We start from the raw sequence: 22,917 nt of genomic DNA on the forward strand, positions 1-22,917 counted from the left end.
TTATACCAGAAACAGTGAGCCAAAACTGGATGGATTCATGTTTCCCAGTCTTAGTTGACATTAATGACACCTAGCGTGGTCTTCTGTTGCTGTTCATCTGTTTTAAGGTTCAACAAGGAACAGAGGTGCTCTTCTGCATACCTTGGTGGCAACGAGTGGTTATTTGAGTGGCTGTTGTCTTGTTATCGCCTCACAGAAATCGAGCCATTCTCCTCTGGCATCAACACATTTTCACCCAGAGAACGGCAGAAATGCTCAGAGCCGCCCATCCGGCATGGAATCAATTATTGCCCAGCTGATGCTTTAATATATCTAACTAAACTAATTTCTGAGAGCTTTGGAGAAACATGGGGGACAGATGTTTTTTTTGCCTGTTTTTTCTTAATCATTTGAAGTATTTTTTTTTAAATAAATTCACATGTCTATAACACCAGAGATTAATACATGTGAATTTATATTGACAGAGAAACGGTGCAGGAGTATTACTATTTAGAAAAGGCTGACGGAGGAAAGTCGGGAGGTGGAGTTGTTTAGGACCATGAGGAGCGCGCTGTTGAATGAGGGCTTCCAGGAGAGAACGGGAGAAGAGTAGTGGAGTGTCGTTTTCTTTAGCTGCGCGGTGATCCCAGTAATGCCGCCGCTCAAGTGTTGCATGCTGAAGAGTCCCGACGCCTAGCATGAAGAGCCGACAAAAGGGGAAATGAAGATGAAGATAAAAGTGGTAATTATGAATGAAAGCCGTCGGAAGTATCACTGTAATATTCCGCTGTGGGGAGCTTTTATATATATATATTTCTGCCTCTCAGAAGTGGAGTTGCAGACTGAGCTCTTTCACCGAATGTGACCCAGTTGCACTTTGCCACATACGCGTAATATTCACAGAGAATAATCCTACAACAGCTCGGCCGTTTAAAGTTTTTTTTCCCTGCGTGGGTCGGGAGTGGGGATGGGGTTAAATATGACACGTCTGAACTGAGCAACCTAACAGTATTTTTGCAGCCTCGTTTTAAAACGTGTTTCCTTGTTGACAGAGCATGTTGAGCGCATTTGAGAAGAATAGCTGGCATTACGTTTTGAGCCTTGCATTTGTTATGTTGCATTTGTTTTGAAAGCTGGCAGTTAATTAGTCAAAAAGAAAGAAAGAACGAAAAACAATCCTGACCAAAGGTGCAGATTTCATCCTCAAGCTTGTGGCTGTGTCGGTCCTGAACTGGCTGAATCATGCTCTGGCGTGATGTTGAGATTTGTCTTTCTGGTGTTTCACGTGTCCCTGCAGTGCCAAGGGGTTGGTGGCATCATCATCGTTACCATGGTTACCGGCTTTTTGTTGGTGTACAACAGCAGCTCTGGTGACAGATCAGCTTCCTCATCAAGTTCTTCGTCCTCATCGTCCTCTTACCGTTTGGATGCGCGAGTTCAGTCCACTAAAGTACCGGACAGATCACAGAGACTCCAAACAACATCTCTGGAGGGGTACTCAGGTGTCATGGATCATAAGGTAAATACGGACCATCTGTTCCCTGTGAACCAAGTCAAGTCCTGTTATGGGCGGTAATGATGCTGCACCTGGTTCTTTGAAACTCCAGAGCACTTGCATGCATATTACAAACAGAGATATTATGGTCCACATTTGTTTTTGTCTTTTTGTTTTTTATAAAAGCTGCTTAGGAATTGAAACTGTGCAGGATATAGATCATCTCAGATGTTTAGCAGTAATGTTATCTCACCTGAAAATCAATAATGAAACTGTTTCCATTTTCAAAGATATCAAAGATATAACATAACACACAATAGCAGTGTTTGTTTGGAGTGTTTGGGTCCTTGCCAGTGCATTAGGTGCCTGCACAGAGAGGAGGAGGAGGAGGAGGTTTAGTCCTGGAAAATATATGTTTGAAGGTGAAGTGAAGTGTCTGGTGGCTAAATGTGTTTTGATTTAGGCACATGGATGCACAGAAACCAGTGACACGACAGAAACTCATGGGTCATAACATACCGCAGAGTGACAATGTTTGGAAAAGAGCAAGAAATTCGAATTCAGCATCTTTATGACGTTTTTTGACAAATTAACAGTTCTCCAACCATCTCCATCAGACTACACAAAGGAAGGTGAATTCACCCTGTGCATTTGGACATCTTTGTAATCGGATGGTCATATTATAAACATCATCAGAAAGCACATTGATTGCGCTGATTGCTTTGTTTTTGTTGTTTTTTTTAGCAGCTGTACCTAATTTGTATTCTGCTGTCATCCAGGTAAAGCAGAGAGTAGCATGCAGAGTTCAGGTGTCCACTAAAAATGTGTTTTTTAAAATCCCCCCCAGTGACTGAAAACTCATTTGTGTATTTAATTTTTGTACTACTTTATGTGCCAGACAGTTTTCCTTTTTCCTTTTTGCAGCAGCAGCAGCAGCAGCAGCAGCAGCAGTGAGGTCTTTTCGTTTGAACTTTTCACAACAATAAAAAAGTTCTAAAAACCAGTTAATTAAAATTGCTTAACACTTTCCATTAAGAAAGCAGCACGAGTCTATTAAAGGTTTATTTTGCCCTCAAAGGCTTTTATAATACCATCTCATCTCTTAAGCATGACCTCAAAGTTCTCTTTATAGTTCACTCTGTTGCTTAATTCATAATTAATGTCTTCGGCATAAAATATTTAGTGACAAAAGCACTTAAAACAGGGTGCATTTCAACTATAATGTCTACTCAAGATATGACCACTGTAATCTTTTGGTCGTGTAAGCGGCACCTTCAACAGTAATATAGTACAAAGGCCCGATTCTCTGACCCACTGCATTATCACAGGCTCGTCTTTGAGATAGATGGAGCATTCACACAGCATTACGTCTCCCCTCGCTGAGAACGATATACAGCAGGACACAGCAGAGTGGAAAGCATGCTGCAATGCTCAGGCAGCACTGGACAGGAACGGATTTGGAGAAAAAAAGTTTTGCTTAGTGTTCACCTTACACTGCTCAGCCATCAATGAACGAGAGTGTGAGAGTCATGCTGCTCTGAAGAGAGGATCCTACTTAGGCCTGTTGGATTTGTCTCTGTGCTGTCTTGAGTAAGCTTGATTCTAAGATCAGCGCTCAGATTTTGCAGGTAGTCTTAGGAGAAATGAACACAAGCTGCTTCACTTTGGACTTTGCGCGTGGGCACTTTATTATTCATGGTCTCTCCCGTTCATCCAACCCCTCCTAGCTGACAGGTGATTTGTGATGGATCCACACTGCGACAGTTTCATACTGCTTAGTGTCACTCTGTACCTCCCTCCCATTGGGGGAGATTCAAGCTCTGCTGCTGCTGCTGCTTCATCCTCTGTCAGAGCCCAAGAATGACTAACCAGAGCAGACCTGCTGCAGGATCTGTGGAGTGGGTGGATCCTTGCGTATAGTTCCTTTTAGGGTCATCTCAGGTCTGCTGCTGCTTCTAGTGGAGGGAATCTTGGCTTTGACACAAGTGTGTGTGCAGACACAGAGACACACACCATCACACAGCACGAGTACACTCACGCAGACACGCTGTTAAAATTTTATGCCCCCATCAGAGCCAGAGATGCTTGGGAATGTGAGGAAAGCTCTATCTGGTGTGCCTGCTGGACCCTGATTATTGCCTGTATTAACTTATGTGCATATCTTGTTCACATGGGCTGTGATTTCACTAAGGTGGGTGGTGGTCTGTGGCGGCTTTGCTCATTTATGCATCACCCAAGAGGTGGCAAAACACCCAGCACACATTAATCACTAAGACTGTGCTGCCTCATGTAGCAGAGGGTTATAGGCTTAACATTTGGCTTTCCTCTGTTCTCATTTCGTTGCTTAAATGTGTGAAAAGAAAACAGCAGCTTTGAACCCCACAAATCTCCGTACTGTGAGATCACACATCAGAGTTATGGTGCATATTTGTGTGGAATAGTTTCTCATTGTGTTTCTCTCTGTATGACTTTCGCAGCGTCTGCAAGTTTTCTTTTGGGGAGATTTCTGCCTCTGGTATGTGTTTCTTTTCTTTGGCGTGTTGCAGTGATTAGAGTTGCTGACTTGAACAGATTCTTTCACACACACACAGGTTAACACACTCTCGCTTCATCTTCTGCTTGGCCCCTCATCTTTGCAGCCTCTCTGATGTTTTGCCGATTCGAGTTAAAGAGATGTTGACCTTTGAAGAACTGTCAGCAGAGCCAATCTACATTGGCCTTTATAGTCTCTAATCACAAAGCCGGTGTGAAAGCACGAGTGCGGACTGTGTGCCAGCGCAACTTTATGATGTACCTACTTATTATGGGCAATGCCTCTTTGTGCTCTGACAGCTTTTAATGCAGCCAGCCTGGGGGGAATGGGTGCCATTATAATGCTTATTCTGTCTTTACCTGTCTGACGTTCAATTTAAAGCCGTCTCGTAGTGTACAAAGGCAGCTTATATTAACAGTCAGCGTGTGGAAAAAAGCAGGAACAAAATAAATTCAGCTCTTTGAGCTCTCTTATTGGATGACTTAGGATATACACATTTAAATTCAGCTCAAGGTAAGGGAGCACTCCTGGTAAAACAGGCGATGTTATCAGCTGTAACACTCAGAATGATAATACAACGCCTAATTTGTTGTCTAGTTTTTACTGAAAAATTAGGCGAATAGCAATAGTCAAGAGGAAATCGTAAACATCACCAGCAGGAAATGATTTTTTGTCTCTTCTCTCTCTTAGTTGACTCGAGCAGAAGAAGAAGAAGACAGGTGCTGTTATTGTCTTAACTATTTCCTCAAATTGAGAACAGATTTGGAATCGCGACCTGATTGTGTGTCATTGGCAGGAGCTTAATGAGATGTCTAGGGGAACTGTCGGGAGGATTTCATTGTAATTAATTGGTCTCTGGGAAAAGAAAGCAGCACTGATCGTGAATCCCTCGTGCCACAGAAGAGGGGCTTTTTCCATCTCCTCCTGCTCTCAGCTGAGCCACTATAGCCCAATTCTGTGCACTTTGGAAAGTATTCAGTGACAATGTTCAACATCTAAATGATTTTGATTCATTTCCAGAAAACGCATCTTGTTTTTTCCCCACTACTGCTCCTATCACAGGATAAGTCTTTCTATTGCTCACAATAATCAGAAATCCAATAAAAAAGTCTAAAACCAAATCAAGCAGTTATTGTCTGTGCATTCTTTCTGTGTATGCAGAGCTTTGTTATTATCTGAAAATGATTACAAACTAATTATTGAGGCACACTGTAGATAGCATGTTTCTACAGTTAAGCTTCCATAAGTGAACTTCAAATCTGCAGCTGAAAATAAAATAAATAAAGCCCCAATTATTGTTTCTGAAAATGTCTCTATGGAGACCACTGGGCTTGAGTCTAAGAGTCAGCTGAGATACAGTATGGAGTGTGCCCACTCCACTACCTTCTAGCAGTCTCTGTAGACTAATACCATTATAACCAGTGCTAAACAGACACCAAAGCAAGTTACCTGGATATCTAACAGTCATATGAACAAGTGGACAAAAAATCTCTGATTGAAGGTAATTCAGTTTCGTAATGTCTTTGGCTAAAACATGCTCTTTTTCCAACCTTGACCCTACATGTTGATCATAAACATAACAGGTAGCTTTACCTAAATCCAAAAAAACAACTTAGTCCAAAAGATAAGTCAGAAACTGGTGGTGAGAGACAAGCAGGTATAAATCTTCAGGTTCCTTATCTGGGGTTTAATCTGTGGTTAATTACGACAGCAAGAGACGTTTTTTTCCCAGGTTTTCTTCATCAGGTCTGTCTGACCTCTAAATATCACATCCCACGACTTCTTCCTGCAAGTCTGTGCGCTGTAACCTTTTTTAACCGAGTAGGTTTGCAGACATGAATTTGGAGACTGGAGGCACAATAGAAGAAGCTCTTGTTCAATATCAAAGGTTGACTGATGGGGTTTGCTCTGAAAGCAATTATGATCTTGGGTTCCCCTGGGAAGTGTATAATCAGGATCATACTGATTAGTCTGGAGTCAGAGAGTGGGCGGTAATTGACTGGGACTGGAACCAGAGCCGTACTCCGAACTGCATCTTCTTGTCCTGCTGTTAACAATATGGACCTCATTAATCCAGTCAGCTTCATCATGTTTCAGTGAACAGCCTCGGTTGAAATTAGTGTCTTTTTAGGTCACGTTAATTCAGGAAAGCGTATTGATTTATAGGTTGTGCACTATTGATCAAGGTAGACAACCTTCTGTCTGCATAATAAAGTCTGAATATGTGTGCGTAGGAGTCAGCAGGTGTTAAAGTGATGGTTGTTTCATGAATCAAAGGACAAATCAAAGGTAATTCAAGGCTGATTATGAGTGAAAACTACTTGTAATGAATTCCATTCATTTATTTATCCAGTCACTAGTCTGTGGGTTGCACCTTCAGCTGCCTGGCCTCTGAAATATTCTGCTTGTGATTTTGAAAGCCAGTCTCGCTGTGATACAGGATTTATAAGTGCCTATTTCCCAGCAACATCAAGCTGTCAGAAGCTCTGGGAGCTGAAGCTGGAACTTCAGCATCGCTGTCAAGGACACTTTTATTATTTCACAGGCACTTTAAACTATGACACCAGCCTGGCAACCTTCAATTGACTTTCACTTGTTTAACACACCTTCCTGACTTTTAACATTATTATAATTTGGATTATGCTTTGCGGTAATTGCTTGGACAGTGCTTAGGGGAAAATGCACTTTCTGTCTCTCTGTTGTCTGCAGAGAAAGAAAGACCTAAAAGGACTGTGATTCTTCCCAGCCAAGACGGGGAGGGTGTGTTTGTGCAACCAAGTGTGTAATTTGCTCCAACCTACCTGATATTGAGAGAGCGCGCACATCCCAACAGGGATGATTTTCAGGGGGGAAATCTGCTGGAGAATGGAAATGTGATGAGTGTTCCGAACAAAGACTTTGAGTGTGTTCGTTTGAAGGAATTCCAACTAGTTTTGGATCTAGATGTTTTTCAGACTGTTGCAAATTCTTGCCAGAGAAACATGATTTCATTACATATTTTGGGGCTACACTGAACTCACCACACAGATTTACAGACATCCCCAGACATTGCACTCATACACACATTTACGAAGAGACACACATGCACACATGGCAATCATTCAGCGTGGGGTCACAGAGATAGTGGGGGTGTATTATAAATATAGCTGTGGTAGCAGTGCAGCCTCTGGCGCTGGTAAAATCACCTGTCTGCACACACACACACACACACACACACACACACACACACACACACACACACACACACGTTCCCACCTCAGAACCTGATGGAGTGTGAAGTACCGAGCACAGTTCAGAATGCCGATGCAGCTCTCTATTAGGGTGGGGAATAATTCATGTGAAGAGTCTCTGGGTGTTTGCTGTCGGATCATTCAGTCTGAGCTCGCATTTTTCAAGTTTGAAAAACCTGGTTGGATGCCGCAACATGAATACCTGGTTCAATTCAAGCCCAAACAAGCACTCTTCACTCCAATGCTGCACAAAAAGCTTGCATGAACAGGATGTTGACCAGTGCATGTTGTCCCTGTTTTATGTTTTTTTTTATTTTAAGTGAAAACTGCTGAATGTGTGATGTTGATAGAAAATGAAAGCACTGTGTCAAATAGCCTCTGCTCTATACTGTCAACTGTTTAAATAACAGACAGAGTCGCCCAATACAAGTCTACCTGCTTGATTCAAGACCTGTCTGAATGCAGCCGAATCATAATCAATGATTGAAAGGGCTCTACACGAATTTGCTTTAAACTCCAGTGTTAGAATCCTCTTTGCTGATGCTTTATATCCTTCAAGCTTGCTTAAGCTTTTCGTGGTTGCCACATTTTAAAATCAAGCAGAGCATCTCAGAAAAAATAAGATTTGACTTGATAGTATCTCATTTCCCACATTTAAATACGTCAACAACTACTGAACGCAAATATTGTTGGTTTCTGGTTCTCAAAGGCTAAAAAACACTTTTTAACACACTTTTTATCTTCATGTGTTTAAGATACATTTTCAATCATGTAAGTAAAAATAATACAGTATCTTGCACATCAAGTTAGGACCTCGCTCTGAAGCTACATCTGGTTTTACGGAGTGCCAGAGAGATTTAAACTTATTTATCTGAAACTGTTAAGTCCATCTGCGACTTGTAGTTGGATTTTTCTCTTCCACCACTTTGTCTCATTACATAATGTGAATGAAACTGCAACGATGTCTGACTTTTTAACTTTGAACTTCACAGCCTCTGAACATGCACTGCAGGACTTGTGCCCTGGTGACCAGCTCTGGGCAACTGACAGCGAGCAAGAGGGGCGAAGAAATCGACCGCTCTGAGTGTGTTATTCGTATGAACGATGCTCCCAGCCTCGGGTATCAGCAGGATGTCGGTCGGCGCGCAAGCCTGCGTGTTATAGCCCACTCCAGCCTGCAAAGGGTGCTGCGGAGCAGGCAGGAGCTCCTCAACATGAGCCAAGACACAGTGTTCATCTTCTGGGGACCGAGCAGTTGCATGAGACGTGATGGAAAAGGCCATGTTTACAACAACCTAAAGCTTTTAAACCAGCTGCTACCCAAACTTAAAATCTACATTATTTCCAGGATCAAGATGCTGAAGTTTGATGAACTATTTAAAAAGGAAACTGGGATTGACAGGTAAATATTCACATGATGAGCAAGTTTTATATTTTTGGGACTTGAATGAGACAAGATGGAGAGGTGAAAAGAAATCAAGAGACACACAACACACAAAAGAACTGTCAGTAGTGTTTATATTAAGGGAATATATTACAAAGATAGAAAGCACTAATTTCCTACCTATTGTTTTATGTACAGAATTCAGTACACAGCAGATATATGTTTGTCATAAGCAAAGGCAGGAGTAAGGGATTCATTATTCATTATTTTTTGTTTTGACGCATAAACGTAAACACAGTTTAAAGAATGCAAAAACAACAGGATGCACCAGACACTGATATTACCTTCGAGATGTAAAATGCAATTTGTGAACAAACTCCAAACCCTGATTGTGCAAACAGGATGTGATGGATATATGAGCTGAGCGAGAGGCTGCGATTTGGATGAGGCTTTAATGAAGAGCTGCAGCAGCTCCCAGACATGCCAGAACCCTTTGATACATGTGACTCAATCTTTGTAGATGTAACTACATGAGTGGCCGACACCTTTGCCAGCATTCGTGATCGTTTTGGCAATCTCCCCTCAGGACATCTGTGAGTCCTTATCTTGAGGCTATCATCATCATTCACTCACTGATCTGAAAACTGGAGAAAAAAAGTAATGCATGGGAAGAATCCATGCTACTAAACTGGCCAATCACAACCATTGTAGGCTGTGTTCATGTGACATGTAGTTACATTTCCAGGAAGCAGCACATCATTTCATCATCAGTGTAAGGTTTCAGAGGGATCTACAGATATAACATACCTCCAGTGTACATTTTATGCAAAGGTATAATTTTCCTATGGGAAAGCCTAACAGGTTTATGCAGCTGGTAGGCATCAGGAAGTGAAATGCTTGCACTGTAGTCCCAATCCTGCATCTCGAATAAAATTATCTTTAATATTGCATTAAAAAGTAATAACATTCTAAAGAAACAGCTCACAAAAGTCTCAGCTGGAAAAAAGAAAACATTTTATCATCAAAAATCTCAAGCTGGGTTACCAAAGAGGTATACACGTTCTTTGCTTTTATAGAGATTATGAAGCGGAGGCACGTTTCCTGACTTTTAATACATGGTAATTGTCTCTTTGCATACGCGGGACAGGCAAAGTGAAAATGGCTGAATGTGACCTTGCAAAAAAAGACAAAGGCAGACAAAGACACCTCACTGTCGTGAATGCAGCTATTCATCTAAACTCATTTGCATGTGAACAATAAGCCAACAGAATGAAAACTGAATGAAAAATGTTGCATTTGAATGGCAATCCAGTGACTTCTGCTCTCATGTAGCAATAGCCAGTGTCAGAATGAATGTTTTTATGTATTTATCTTTATTTTATTTTCTATTCTATTCTATTTCTTGCCCATGTATCAACTGTCACACAGTCAGCTACAGGGTTTCCTCTTCAGCGACTGATCAGATGAAATCTAAAAACTACGGTTTTACCATCTTTAATCTTTTCTGAACAGGCAGTAAGAAGGAAGTGCGCTCAGTATATTTTTGTGAAAATGGTAAGCTTCTCTTTTCTTCCAGGAAGAGTTCCAACTCCTGGTTGAGCACCGGCTGGTTTACTATGGCTATAGCCCTGGAGCTGTGTGATAGGATCAACGTCTATGGCATGGTGCCTCCTGATTTCTGCAGGTAGATTCCTGCAGTTTCTTTTTCTTCTCCAAATATTTATTAGCTTTGCTTCATTTTTTTTTAAACTTAGCATAATATGACTTGTAGATTTTTATTGATAAACCACCATGGCCAAAACATAGTTCCATGCAATTCAAATATTTTGGTTTTCAGTAATATTGTGTCAGTTTATAATTGGGTAAAAGGCCAGCAGGGTTTTCATTTGATGTTATAAAGTAAAGACCCCACCATTCTAAAATATGATATGTTTTTTAGTACCAAGATGTGTGATGGGAATTTTAATAGACTACAATGTAATTACTGAATAATAGAGCATTGAAAACCTATGATGAAATGACATATTATTATTGGCAATGTTTAATTTTACAGACGTACAGTTATTTAGTCTTGAAAATCTTAAATACATGAATGTTTCTCATATTTGTCAGATTTTACACAATATGGTTTCTCCACTATTTAGTCGGTTTATTACTACTAGGATAAACAAAAAACAAATGAAAAGAAGTCTGACGTTACAGGACTGCATTATTTCTTTGAGGACGAGCTCTTTTGGTCAGTCTGCATTAAATGTAAAGGTGTGTTAGAGTGGAGCTCTGTACCCGTCAGCGTCAGACAGCAGAGTTTGAAATGCCAGTTAAATAAATTAATAATCAGTTGATTGATAAGCAGATACAAAGCAGTGAGTTGGTTGTTCTCCTATTGCCAACTCGTTTCCCTTCACTATTGGGCTTTTGGTATGTTTTCTTTTTCTTCTTCTCCTTTTACCTTTTAAGATGTAGCCAGGGACCACATATTTAAATGATCCCAAGGCTAACTCTTGTGTCTTTACAGCAATGTTTATTAAAAAAAATATTTAGATAAGCTCCTTAATCATCTGAGCATTTTGCATTTTGCAGCATTTTGCTCTCCACCAACTCCCAAAAGAAATATCAATGTTCCACCATATTTAACATCTACTAACTAGCTTTGTCTGATGGGTGCAGTGGGTTTGGAGCTGCACAATGCAGCAGAAAACAAGACATACCAATCTGCCGAATGTTATTAGAATTAAATAATTGTACTGAGAAAGAGCGTGTCACACGTGCACGCACTTTTAACCCTTATTCACTGGTTTGTGAATGTTATTTTCTCCTTAGCATCGAGTTTTGTCTGTTAAAATATGCATTGAGATGCTTTATCCTCACGGCAGGTTCAGTTTGTCACTTCCTGTTTGAGCCAGTGGGCCAAATAGTGCATGAAGCGAATGGAACACTTCTTCTGTTTTGTGCTGCAGCCTCACTCTGTGATTTAGTGTGTGCCGACACCACTGATGTTTCCACATAAAATCGTGTCTAGTGCATCTTTAATGATGTCTTCCAACTTGGTAATATAGCATTTACTCCCTGCAGTGGACGACAGCACCACTGAAAACATCTTCACATTTTACAGTGAAACAGCGCTGCTGAAAAGATACTGTACAGGTTTCACCATGTGTTTTTAGCATTTAAGAGACACTGGAAAATTTGCTGATTTTATTTTCTAAAATTTGGCCGCAAGGACAAGAGCACAAAGAACACTTTGAAAAATTCATGGCACTCTCACGTGTCACAGAAAGCTCCTCCACTGAGCTTTGTGTTAGCGTGAGTGTCAGATGAATAGGAGAGTGTATAATGAACATTTCTGTGAGTGCAGATTCTTCTGATCTTTCTGTTTTTCTTTGTTCCTTCTTCTCTTTATTCCCCTCTCCGACTTGTTTCTTTCCCCCTCCCCAACCATGAATCTCATAATTACACACTATTTCGACATCCCCCCTGTGCGCATTGGCTTTCATGCTATTTCATGGCTTCCTCCTCTCTCTTCTCGCCTGTGTAGATCCTCCTCCCATCCTACTGTACCATATCATTACTATGAGCCCTCGGGGCCCAACGAGTGCTCCGTGTATCTTTCTCACGAGAGAAATCGGCGAGGAAGCCACCACCGTTTCATCACAGAGAAGGCGGTATTTGCAAACTGGGCTCGAACTCGTGACATCCACTTTTACCAGCCAGACTGGAAGCCCTCTCCCATCGTCACCACCGTGAATGGCTCGTACACTGCAAATCCAGCCGGATCCTGAAATGCACCCCAGAGACGATCCCCAGAAATGTGAAATATGTGTGTGGATGGTTTTCAGCGTTCAGATTCCCTCTCTGGCCAGTATGAATACACAAGACAGCAGCAGGACAGAGCGAGCTGCTTGTGGCTGTTAGCCGACTGTCTAAGCAGCTTGGCAGAATGGGATCATTGCGTAACAGCAGCACAAAGCCTCAACAATGCTTTGGAAGTGTAACTCTAAAAGGATGAATTTCATACTGGAATCAAAGCCATGAGGGTTGTCTCAAGTGTGCTTTTTACACAAAATAGAGCCGCTTTAGTAACACTTGAGCTGTCAGAAAGGAAACAGGCAAAAGGAAAACAGTAAACACTGAAAAACTGGGTGCATGTCTCATCTATTCTATCAATTAAAATGGAATAAAGGATAGTAGTAGGCTAACAGACCACTTTACTGCTGGTGTTCACTGATGATTATGTCATGAAATGCCAACTGCTATTTTTTATGCACAGGTCCATTCGACACAGGAAATCATTCCTGCCTGTGGCCATCTCCCTGTACAACGCATCCACTTAACACACTGTTTGCTGCTACAACTACACATGTTTCTTTTCCAAATATTTATTTATAAGTGACTTATGTATGTATGTATGTATATATATGTATATGTTGTACTATTCTTAGTTAGCGTATTGTCTGTCTTGTCTTAATGTTGGTTTAAAATGGAGCACTGTAACAAAAAATAATTTCCCCCAGGGATCAATAAAGTATTCTGATTCTGATTCTGATTCTGATTCTGATTCACGCGTGGCGAAAAAAGAAGGGACTATATTCATCATTTTCATGAATAATAAACCTAGCTTTATGATTTTCGACTAAAGTGATTGGAATTCATGAGACACTTCACTCACAAGCACAAATGTCAGCTTCATGGTGGATGTAAAAGCGTATCCTCTTGGGATATAAATGTCTGTGACAAATTTCATGGGAATTTATCCGATAGGTGCAGCCTGAATGAAAGTGGAGGACCAACCAAGTGACAATGCACGGCTGGACTGAATTTTTACATTACTGGGTTGGATCATTTATGCTCTTAATGTCTGTGTTTCCACATTCTTGTAAGAAAGTCATGTATAGTTTGCCAATATTTGGCATTAAATGTGATGGAAATAAAATTCTTGTCACAAACATGGCACAGTACATCATGTGTAAATGTAATATCCCCTCGATGGAAGTCGTATTTAGACACAGTCCAGTTTATAGAGACATGATAATTAGGTCTCATTTTGCTCTCTAGCTCTCTGTAACAGATTGCCCTCAAGAAAGCCCTGCCAGCCCATGTGTCTGATACTCGAGGCCATGATTTGTTCTGTGATTAAATCCAAATGTCAGAACAAGTCCTCAAAGGCTTTTTCCTTGACTTCCAGCCAAGTCAGCTACTCTACCACAGATAAAAATGATTATATCAAAGTGTCCTGAGTAGCCGCTTCGGTCTTGACCCACGGGCTTCTGTCTCCCTTCTGTTCAGCATACCAATAGAGGGAAACTGGATTCTAGCTGGGCCTGATATTGACCTATCCAACCATATCTCCGGGGTTAGGGGGAGCAGCATGACTACTGCAGAATTCAAGTTGTTTCATCCCGCAGAGGCGGGCTGCAAGAAAAAGGCAGAGTGCTGCCTGTTTCTGTGTTCATTCACATTTTACCAGTAGGACCAGCACTCAGGTTGAATCTTAATATTGTAAGGCTCTCAGGTGCTCTGAGAAAAGCCCACGCTGTGCTGCAGTGTCATGCTAAGTGGACTCACTGCTCCTTAGATCTGAACAGTGTGCACTGTGCACCAATTACTGGCTCTTCAGGTAGAAAGGTTGAATTTTAAAGACCTGAAAGGACAAGTTGGCTGCAAATGAGCCTGCTGTTGCTATCTTAAACACCTCCTTGAGGCCGCATAATCATTTCCATTAAATGTGGAACCGTTCAAAGAAAAAAAAAGGATAACATCAAAGCTGTGATGTAGGCAATTTGAAAAAATTATCAGATCATACATCTTGGATGCCAAATGGCATTTAAAACATCATTTAAATGTAATAATAATTTATTAGATAAATAGTTTGACTAAAATATTCTGAGTTAGATAAAAAGACCATTACCATCATTATCTCTGTAAGTGAAAATGACCCAGAGCTTATTCTAAGAAAATCACTGGAAACAGAGAGAAGCAATAAGCCAAGCTGAGTTTATCGATACGGCACATTTCATGTGACAAACATACTATAGAAAATAATAACGCATTCACTAATAATACTAGTGTGTAAAATGCCTTTGTTTTCTTTGCTGGGCTGTTTTTGTTGATCACTACTCCCTGACAAAAAATAGGCAAACTGTAAGTGTCTTTACTATTGTTGGATTACACTGAAATATAAATCATGTAACCTCTTCCGGATTAAGACCCTTCAAACAAAACTGATTATATAGGAAACTGATCATAAAATGTACGCACATATATATTTATGCCATATCAAACAATAATGTTATTCTGTACATTTCCCATTAGCAAGAACATGTAGACTTTGCTTTATGTCTCCTTTTTCAATTCATATAAGAATTATCATCATAAACAATGGTCAAAGATATAAAGCAGTACCACAGTGTTTGTTGCCCTGGTAGTAAAGGTTTAATCCAATTTAATAGCTATGTTTTCTCTGAGTCACTACCAGAAACAGTGCAAAACATCCAACAAATCCCCAAATCTATAATTTCCATTACCAGTGTTCCAATTTGAGTTTGATATTCCCTCTGTGCTTGGCTGTGAGGTCTCTGTGGGAGTAATTGAAACAGCAGCAGGATAAAGTCACAATTTCCTCTCTCCAGGAGTATTTTCCATTATGGTACATATCACATATACTCTGTGGAAGCACAGAAATTGGCTAGTGACAAATATGTCCTATTCATGACAGCTGAGTTTTATCAGCAAGTCTGCAAAATACCATCATCCTATGAGGAGCCAAGACACGTGAGAGATAAGAATTCATGGTGTTTAGTTTTCTCAGACTACACATCATCAATCTTAATGCCTAAAAAACTGTAAATTATCTTTAAAGAGAAATATTGAAACAAGTGCTTAAATTGAATATTGTAATGGTAATTTCCATTCAGGTCTGTATGTTCTGAGTCTACACTGACACCTGGTGGCTTCACAGATTATCAGCATTTTTTTTACACGGTAAATTCCTCTGATAACATCTTAGTACTATATATGAGAAATGTGTCAGGCTGTATTTATACCTGTAAACATGGTCACGATGGCCTGTTGAAGTTCAAACTGACCATCAGAATGGGGAAAAAGGGTGATTTAAAGTACTTTGAATGTAGATTTCTTTTTTATTTTTTATTTTTTTCAGATTAGCTCATCTGAGTATTTCAAAAATGGCTGATTTACTGGTCTTATAGTCCAAATAAGAGAGAAAAGATATCCAGTGAGCAGCAGTTCTCTGGGTAAAAATGAACTGTTAATGCCAGAGGTTTGAAGAGAAAAGCTAGACAGCTTACACTTCTGTACACGTTAGATTTAAATCAACCAAAATGTACTAAAATGGTTTGAATGTTTCATAGCTCAATAAATTTAAGTGCTTTGTCATTTGAAAGCTTTCTGCAGAAGCATCCCCACATGTAAGATACAATCTGATAAAATGTTGCTGTTTTCCATGAAAGTAAGATTAGAGAATCTGATTGATTACAACACACTAAAATCATTGTTGCCTTTTTTCTACCATGCAAATGTTTTCTTTAAAGTAAACGTTGTAATGATGAAATCTGAATTCATCCAAGAAAAGTTTGGTCATCTTACTGTTTTATGGGGAAAGGGTAGAAAATATACTCACTACATGTTGATGTGACTTATTTTGTGCACGACTTAAATGACTCCTTGATATGCTTGATATGAATGTGCATCATTTAACTAAAAGATAGTCTAAATCAAAAATACCTTTACAATATTATTAAAAAATGAATTCTGATACCTTAAACAGTTGTTTCAGATTATCATTACTTAGTTCTGGATTTTTAAAGCTCTGTCAGATATTGTCAGAGAAAAACACATATTAATCTTTGTTTATGTTATAGATCCCTATAAACTTAAATTAAGATGTAATTCATCTTTTCATCTTAAACCCAGCAGATGGAGACACAACAGGCTGTTTTCTTCTTGTAACTCTTGTGTCAGGAGGTGCTATGTGTGCAACACTGTGCTTAGGGACCTCATTTATTAAATGTTCTTAGATTTATATTTTAACCTAGTAAATATTGTCCTTCAATTTGTATGAGACAAATTGCATGAAAACTTGCTCAAGCAGTAAGCTCTCAATCTCAACTTTTACAGCAAGTGTAAGTTTAGTCATGAACATTTAAAAAGACAAAAGCTAGATTCAACCCAGACAGTGAAGCAAAGTTAAGTAAAATCCACAGCTTGGGAGTGTGTGGTCGCTGTGGTAAACAAATGAAACACAAATCTCTTACATTATATGAGTCACTACCAGCACTATCTTATTAGCTTATTTTCTGTTAATTAAGCTTAGTGACAATGTTGCAATGTGCCATCGCTCACTTTAGTCAAAGGCAAACAGTGTAAAGTGCTCCTATGATCGACCATGAATGAGCATATTTATTTTTTTCTAAATAGTCATAATTCTATGAAGAGGTCACATTTAACTAAATCCTGCAAAAAAAAAAATCTATTTCTGTGCAAATGTAAACATAAGATAAGATAAGATAACCTTTAATAGTCCAACATGTGGGAAATTTGTTTTGTTACAGCAGAAAGCGGACAGTGCAAAGTTACATAGAAAAAAACACTGGAATAAGATAAGAATAAGATACTGTACACAACTGTACACAATAGAATAGAATAAAATAAAATACTTTATACAATAGAATAAAATAGAATACAAATGCTATATACAATTGAGTATAATACAACGATGCCAGAAAAGAGTATTGCACTTAGTGTTATTGTTATTGCACATGTGTGGATGTGTGTGTTTGATCAGTTGAAGTCATTTTTTGTGGAGTCTGACAGCTGTGGGGAGGAAAGACCTACAAAATCTCTTCGTCCCACACCGTGGGTGCTGCAACCACTGAAGGAGCTGCTCAGTGCTGTCAGTGTCCTGCATGGGGTGGGAGATGTTGTCCAACAGGGATGACAGCTTAGCCTCCATTCTCCTGTCACTCACCACCTCCACTGGGTCCAGAGGGAATCCTAGAACAGAGCTGGCCCTGCGGATCAGCCTGTTAAGTCTCTTCCTGTACCCGGCTGAGATGCTGCCGCCGCAGCAGACCACACTGTAAAAGATGGCTGAGGCCACCACAGAGTCATAGAAGGTCTTCAGGAGTGGGCCCTCCACTCCAAACGACCTGAGTCTCTGCAGCAGGTACAGCCTGCTCTGCCCTTTCCTGTAGAGGGCGTCTGAGTAATGAGTCCAGTCCAGTTTGTTGTTCAGATGAACACCAAGTGTAGCTGTCCACAGCCTCAATGTCCATACCTTGGATGTTCAGTGGTTGCAATGGAGGATGTTTGTGCCTGCAGAAGTCTACCACCAGCTCTTTGGTTTTACTAGTGTTGATCTGGAGGTAGTTCAGCTGGCACCAGTCCACAAACCATGGGTCAGTCCTCTGTATCCTTGTCGCCCCCATCAGTGATGAGGCCGACTATTGCAGAGTCGTCAGAGAACTTCTGCAGGAAGCACTGGGTGGAGTTGTGGGAGAAGTCTGCAGTGTAGATGGTGAAGAGGGACGGAGCCGGAACCATTCCCTGTGGGGCCCCCTTACTGCAGACGACCCTGTCCGACACGCAGCCCTGAGTTCTCACATACTGTGGTCGGTCGGTGAGGTAGTCCAAAGTCCATGTAGTGAGGTGATGGTCCACTCCTGAGCTCTCCAACGTGTCCTTCAGGACTGTGGGAAGAATACTGAACCCCCTGAGCCAGAGGGTGAACCAGACATGAGCTAGGAGGAATGTACAAACTCAGAAACACTGAGACGGTGTATAAAATGTAAATAAAAACAGAATGCAAATCTCATAAACCCATATTTTATTCACAATAGAACATAAAAAAAGCATCAAATGTAGTTTCAAGTAAAGATAAAAGGGCAATTTGAATATGAGGACAGCAACATGACTCAAAAAAGTTGGGTCAAGTTTAGCACTCAGTAGCATTCCCTTTTCTTTTAGGAATAGTCCTGCAAACGTCTTGAGAACTGAGGATGTCATTGCTGAACTTTTGTTAGAGGAAGGTTGTCCCATTTGTGCTCACCAGTCTCAGGACTTCTTTCTCATATTTTTTCATTTCATGACGCATGAAATGTTTTCAGTTGGTGAAAAGTCCGTACTGCACGCACGCTATTATAATAGACTCAGTGTACACAAATATGCAAGGCTTTGCCTGAAAAAAACATCTGGATGGGAGCATCTGTTGCTGTAAAACCTTGCAGCACCAATAGCGCCCTTCCAGATGTGTAAACTGACAATTCCACAAGCACTGGTTTCTTCTTTGGGTGATAGAGCTTTGACCTACACTTGTCAATGGCATTTTAAACGTTTCTGGAGCTGTTCCTCAGCCCATACAGTCATTTCCATAACAGTATCATATTGCCCCTGGCCCCGGGCACACAGAGATTTTGCCAGATTCTCAGAATCTTTTGAAGACATTATGTACTGTAGATGATCAGATATTCAATTCTTCACAATTTTATATTGAGGAACATTATTCTAAACTCATCAAGAAAGAGTTTTCCATACAGGATCAGTTGGGGGTCCTTGTTAACAACAACAGCCTCCAGTGCTGCCTTGTAACGTCTGTAAAAAACAAAAGAAACAATCTCTTTCCTTTCTTGCTACTCTTCATGTTGCTAAAAGACAAACAGCAGCAGCAGCTACTTTTCATCTGTTTCTTTATTCTCATTATTCATATTTTTACCCAGTGCTTGATTTATAAAACAGGAGGTCTTGGAACACAGACAGGGAGCCTTTCCAATGAGTCAAGGCAGAGAAAAAGTGACAGAACACATAAATAATCTGCACTGCCTGGAGAGTATTAGAGCTGGCTGCCCTAACACTGCCTGCAATCATAATACTTTCCTACACTATTCCTAATTCATAATAAAAAGAACTCCTGCCAATGAAAAAGAAGCCTCAACTTTCTCATTGATTACAGAGTTAAAGAAAGTCTGAACATGAAAAAACACAAAAGACAAAGGCGTACTTGTTTAACATGCTGGAGGAGCGCACAAAGGTCGTTAGCTTAATGAGACTCAAGAGAATGTGTTCCAGATCTGAGTAAATACCAACAGGAGCTGAACTTGTTTGTTGCTTCAAGCTGTTTGTAGGAGTCTTTCCTCTGAGCTTATTTGATACCTGCAGCTTCACAAAACTACATACAGCAGCACCCATTTGTGAGTCCTCAGAGCCAGATAGTTGTGCTTGTTTATTTGTGTGGCACAGAGTGGAAACTTTATTAGTTATTTATGAGAATCTGACATGATCATTTCAAAAATAGAAAAGTAATTAAAAGAAGAGACTGTTAGCGAAACAGCAAAAACAGAAGCAAGTGACATGAGAAGGACGTAGGTTTAGTTAATTAGTATTTTAACTTCACTGCAACGACAGCAGATGTAAAATGAGACCATAAATCCTTTATCACAATATAAGTTATGTCCCTACAGATCTCTGTCGTGTATCCAAGGTCAGGGAAGAGGGACTATGACACAAAACTACAATGTGGATCTGGAAGGTGAGCCAGGAACTGGCAGCTGTAGGCTGTTGTTATTGTCAGATAATCCGCTTCTCTCTCAAGTGTTAAGTACTTGCATGATCAAATTTGTGCTGTATCTGAAAATGAGGTTAATGTGAGATATTTGGCCTTCATCCAACCTGTGTCCAAACTGCTGAGGATTTTCAACAGTTTTGCCAGTGACTCCATTTTGAGCACATTTTGCTACTTCTCCCACTTTGCACCAACTCTGCTGAATTAACAATTTCAAACTGAAGGACATTTGCTGGGCAGGGTTGCAGAGACTGAGTGACAAATGGGGCAAAGTAATGACGGAAGAGAGAAGACGAGTGAGAACAGAAAGTACGTTACCTGTGAGTCTTTGCTCTGGAGTGGTTTTCTGAGATGATGGGAGATGTGAAGAAGAAGTAACAGTACCACTGGCAAAAAGCCTGCATTATGGGTTATTTTCCCATTTTTGCCCCATCTGCTCACAGCTCCATCTGAACCCTGCTGAGTCAGCCTGACTATTAGAACAGCCCCATTAGATACACCCAACAAAAGAACGCGATTGTGCTCCCATGCCTGTGCTTATGCTGGTTCTGCTACTTGTCAACACTACAGTAGAAGGTGTAATGTCTCCTCAGATGATTGCATCAGGAGTTACCTTTTCAGATAATTAGTAACCACCATAAGACAGCAAAGAGAAAGGTTTCATTACCACTTCAAGATGATAAGACATTCTGTTTTCGCACTGAGAACAGACAACGGTAATTACAGACTCAGGAGATAAAATCCGTGTGAATAGAAAAGAAAAGTACCTTTTCTCCTTTTCATTCATCTTTTCTTGTGGTCATTGAAAGCTGTATTATGACACGCAGCTAGGGAGGCTGCTGGATCATCTCCGACCTGCATCTTCATTGTTCAGACTGCGCTTTCACTGGCAATTTATTTTATGAAAATATCATTTCATAAAAATTACCTACTCTTATCTAATTTGATAAGAGTAGGTATGTTTCTTTTATTACTAATTGATTGTTCTGGCAAAATATATCATTATTATTCCTGAATGGTCTTTAGCACGTTTATTTATTTATTTTTTTGCTTAATGGTTTGGCTTATTTTATTCAAAGGATGGAAATCAATAGCAAAGAAAAAGAACTTGGGACTATTGTGCTCTTATTAATACTTCAAGCTACTGATACAAATCAATAAAGGCTTTGATCCAGGAGCTATAACTTCTGTGTGGCTGAGGTAACAGAGATTATCAGGTCACTTCTAAGAAAAAATACAACTTTACTGTTCCTAATATATAAAATTATGAGAAAAATCTTGTTTTTAAGTAAAAACACCATCATTGTAACGGTTTTATTGTTTTCAGTCATTTAACACCCAAACCTCTTTTTCATTTCCAAATAATCATATGATTCATAAGTAATCATAATCATGTAAGTATCAGCAGTATGTGTGCAACTAGTTTCTTCTTCTTCTACTATTCCCCTGCAATAAATATTTCCTCTTAGAAACCTTTGCTCCTTGTTGTGAGCAAGTAAGTGCGGAGCATGTGGAGTATGAACGCAATTTGTCCTCCCTCATCAGATAAATCACAAAGGATCAAAAAGATTGAACTTTGCTCCTGGAGCAGACAAAACTGCACTTCAACATATTCCATCTGCTTTGTAGGCAGTGCTAGAATCATGTGCAGCGTGTATAAACAGCACTCCTAACAGATTGTATGTATTTTGTCAGAAGTGAGAATCTCTAGAATCAGACTTAGTAGACAAAGGAAAACGTACAAATATGATAGAAGGACAGATGTGGATTGGGTAATGTGTGGAGTTGAACCACACTGAGTCAGGAGAAGAGTCAGTCTGTGAGAAAGACTGTGGGGAAGTGAGCTGTAGTTATGGAAGAGTATAAATTCTTAATTGCTGCTGACCTACCAGTCTCCAGACATGTCAGCTTTCAATAAGCCATAAAACAGCTGCAGTTTTAGCTTAAAGCATTATTTAAATGAGTAACTCTACAGATTTTACATATCAAAATAGGTTTAAGTTAGTTTTGCAAATGTAGTGGAAAAAATTATTTAAATTATTTTGTGACTTCAGGAGTACCTGAAAGAAATCTCATGCACTGGATCAAGTAATGCCTCGAACCTCTAAAACCCTTTTCTTATATCCGATTGAGGCTGATGGCTCAAAACTACACGTGGTGCTCGTCACCCAACACAAACAAATCTCCGGTCCAGCAGTCGCCAGTGGAATTATGATGAGCAGTAAGAAGAAAAATGAGGCCAGTGATGATAAGATGACATTTGCTTTTTTGGCTCTGAACACTGAATCGATTTCGATCAAACCCTTCATCGTCTCCACAGACTGCAGTGATGATTTGGTTTAGTACTTCTTTAAAATAATGTTAAGCACAGCATGTCCTTCACATGACTTTTAAAACTTCTGAGAAAAAAAACAACTAAAATGGGTTGTTTCTTCTGACAGAAATGCGCACTTAGAAGGTCGCTGGCCTTTCCTGATCTTTTTATGGGACTTTTGGTTTGCTCAGTTCACCAGCCTTTAGTTTGTTCGCATTTCTTAAGGTCATGGCTTCTTTCTTTAGCAGACCTCCGTGGAAAACGAGACGCCTGATGGCAGATGAACAAAAATGACTTAATGTCCGGCTGCACTTTACCATGTGGAGAAAAAAAAGGCGGGGTTGACTAATAATCTGGAGTGCAACAAATAAAAGGACACTGCCCTGAAGAGCCAAACGCCTGGGCACGTC

At 40.1% G+C, this 22,917-nt stretch overlaps 1 protein-coding gene across 1 annotated transcript; it reads left to right on the top strand.

Annotated features, from left to right (window-relative positions):
• Nucleotides 1-548: 548 nt before the first annotated feature.
• On the top strand, nucleotides 549-12,819 carry st6galnac5b (ST6 (alpha-N-acetyl-neuraminyl-2,3-beta-galactosyl-1,3)-N-acetylgalactosaminide alpha-2,6-sialyltransferase 5b). Its single transcript, XM_026159962.2, has 5 exons — nucleotides 549-721; nucleotides 1,277-1,498; nucleotides 8,230-8,639; nucleotides 10,198-10,305; nucleotides 12,157-12,819. The coding sequence occupies exons 1-5, from the start codon at nucleotides 701-703 to the stop codon at nucleotides 12,398-12,400; spliced, it is 1,005 nt and encodes a 334-aa protein (XP_026015747.2). The 5' UTR covers nucleotides 549-700; the 3' UTR covers nucleotides 12,401-12,819.
• The last annotated feature ends 10,098 nt before the right edge of the window (nucleotides 12,820-22,917 follow it).

Source organism: Astatotilapia calliptera, chromosome 23 (genome assembly GCF_964374335.1).
Source record: "Astatotilapia calliptera chromosome 23, fAstCal68.1, whole genome shotgun sequence".
In the NCBI taxonomy this organism is placed as follows: domain Eukaryota; kingdom Metazoa; phylum Chordata; class Actinopteri; order Cichliformes; family Cichlidae; genus Astatotilapia; species Astatotilapia calliptera.

Bases quoted from the DNA above. Each gene is read 5' to 3' on its own strand.
- st6galnac5b (XM_026159962.2), top strand. From the start codon at position 701: ATGAAGATGAAGATAAAAGTG. The intron at 722-1,276 runs GTAATTATGAAT...GTGTCCCTGCAG, and splicing joins TGAAGATGAAGATAAAAGTG to TGCCAAGGGGTTGGTGGCAT. The intron at 8,640-10,197 runs GTAAATATTCAC...CTTTTCTTCCAG, and splicing joins AAGGAAACTGGGATTGACAG to GAAGAGTTCCAACTCCTGGT.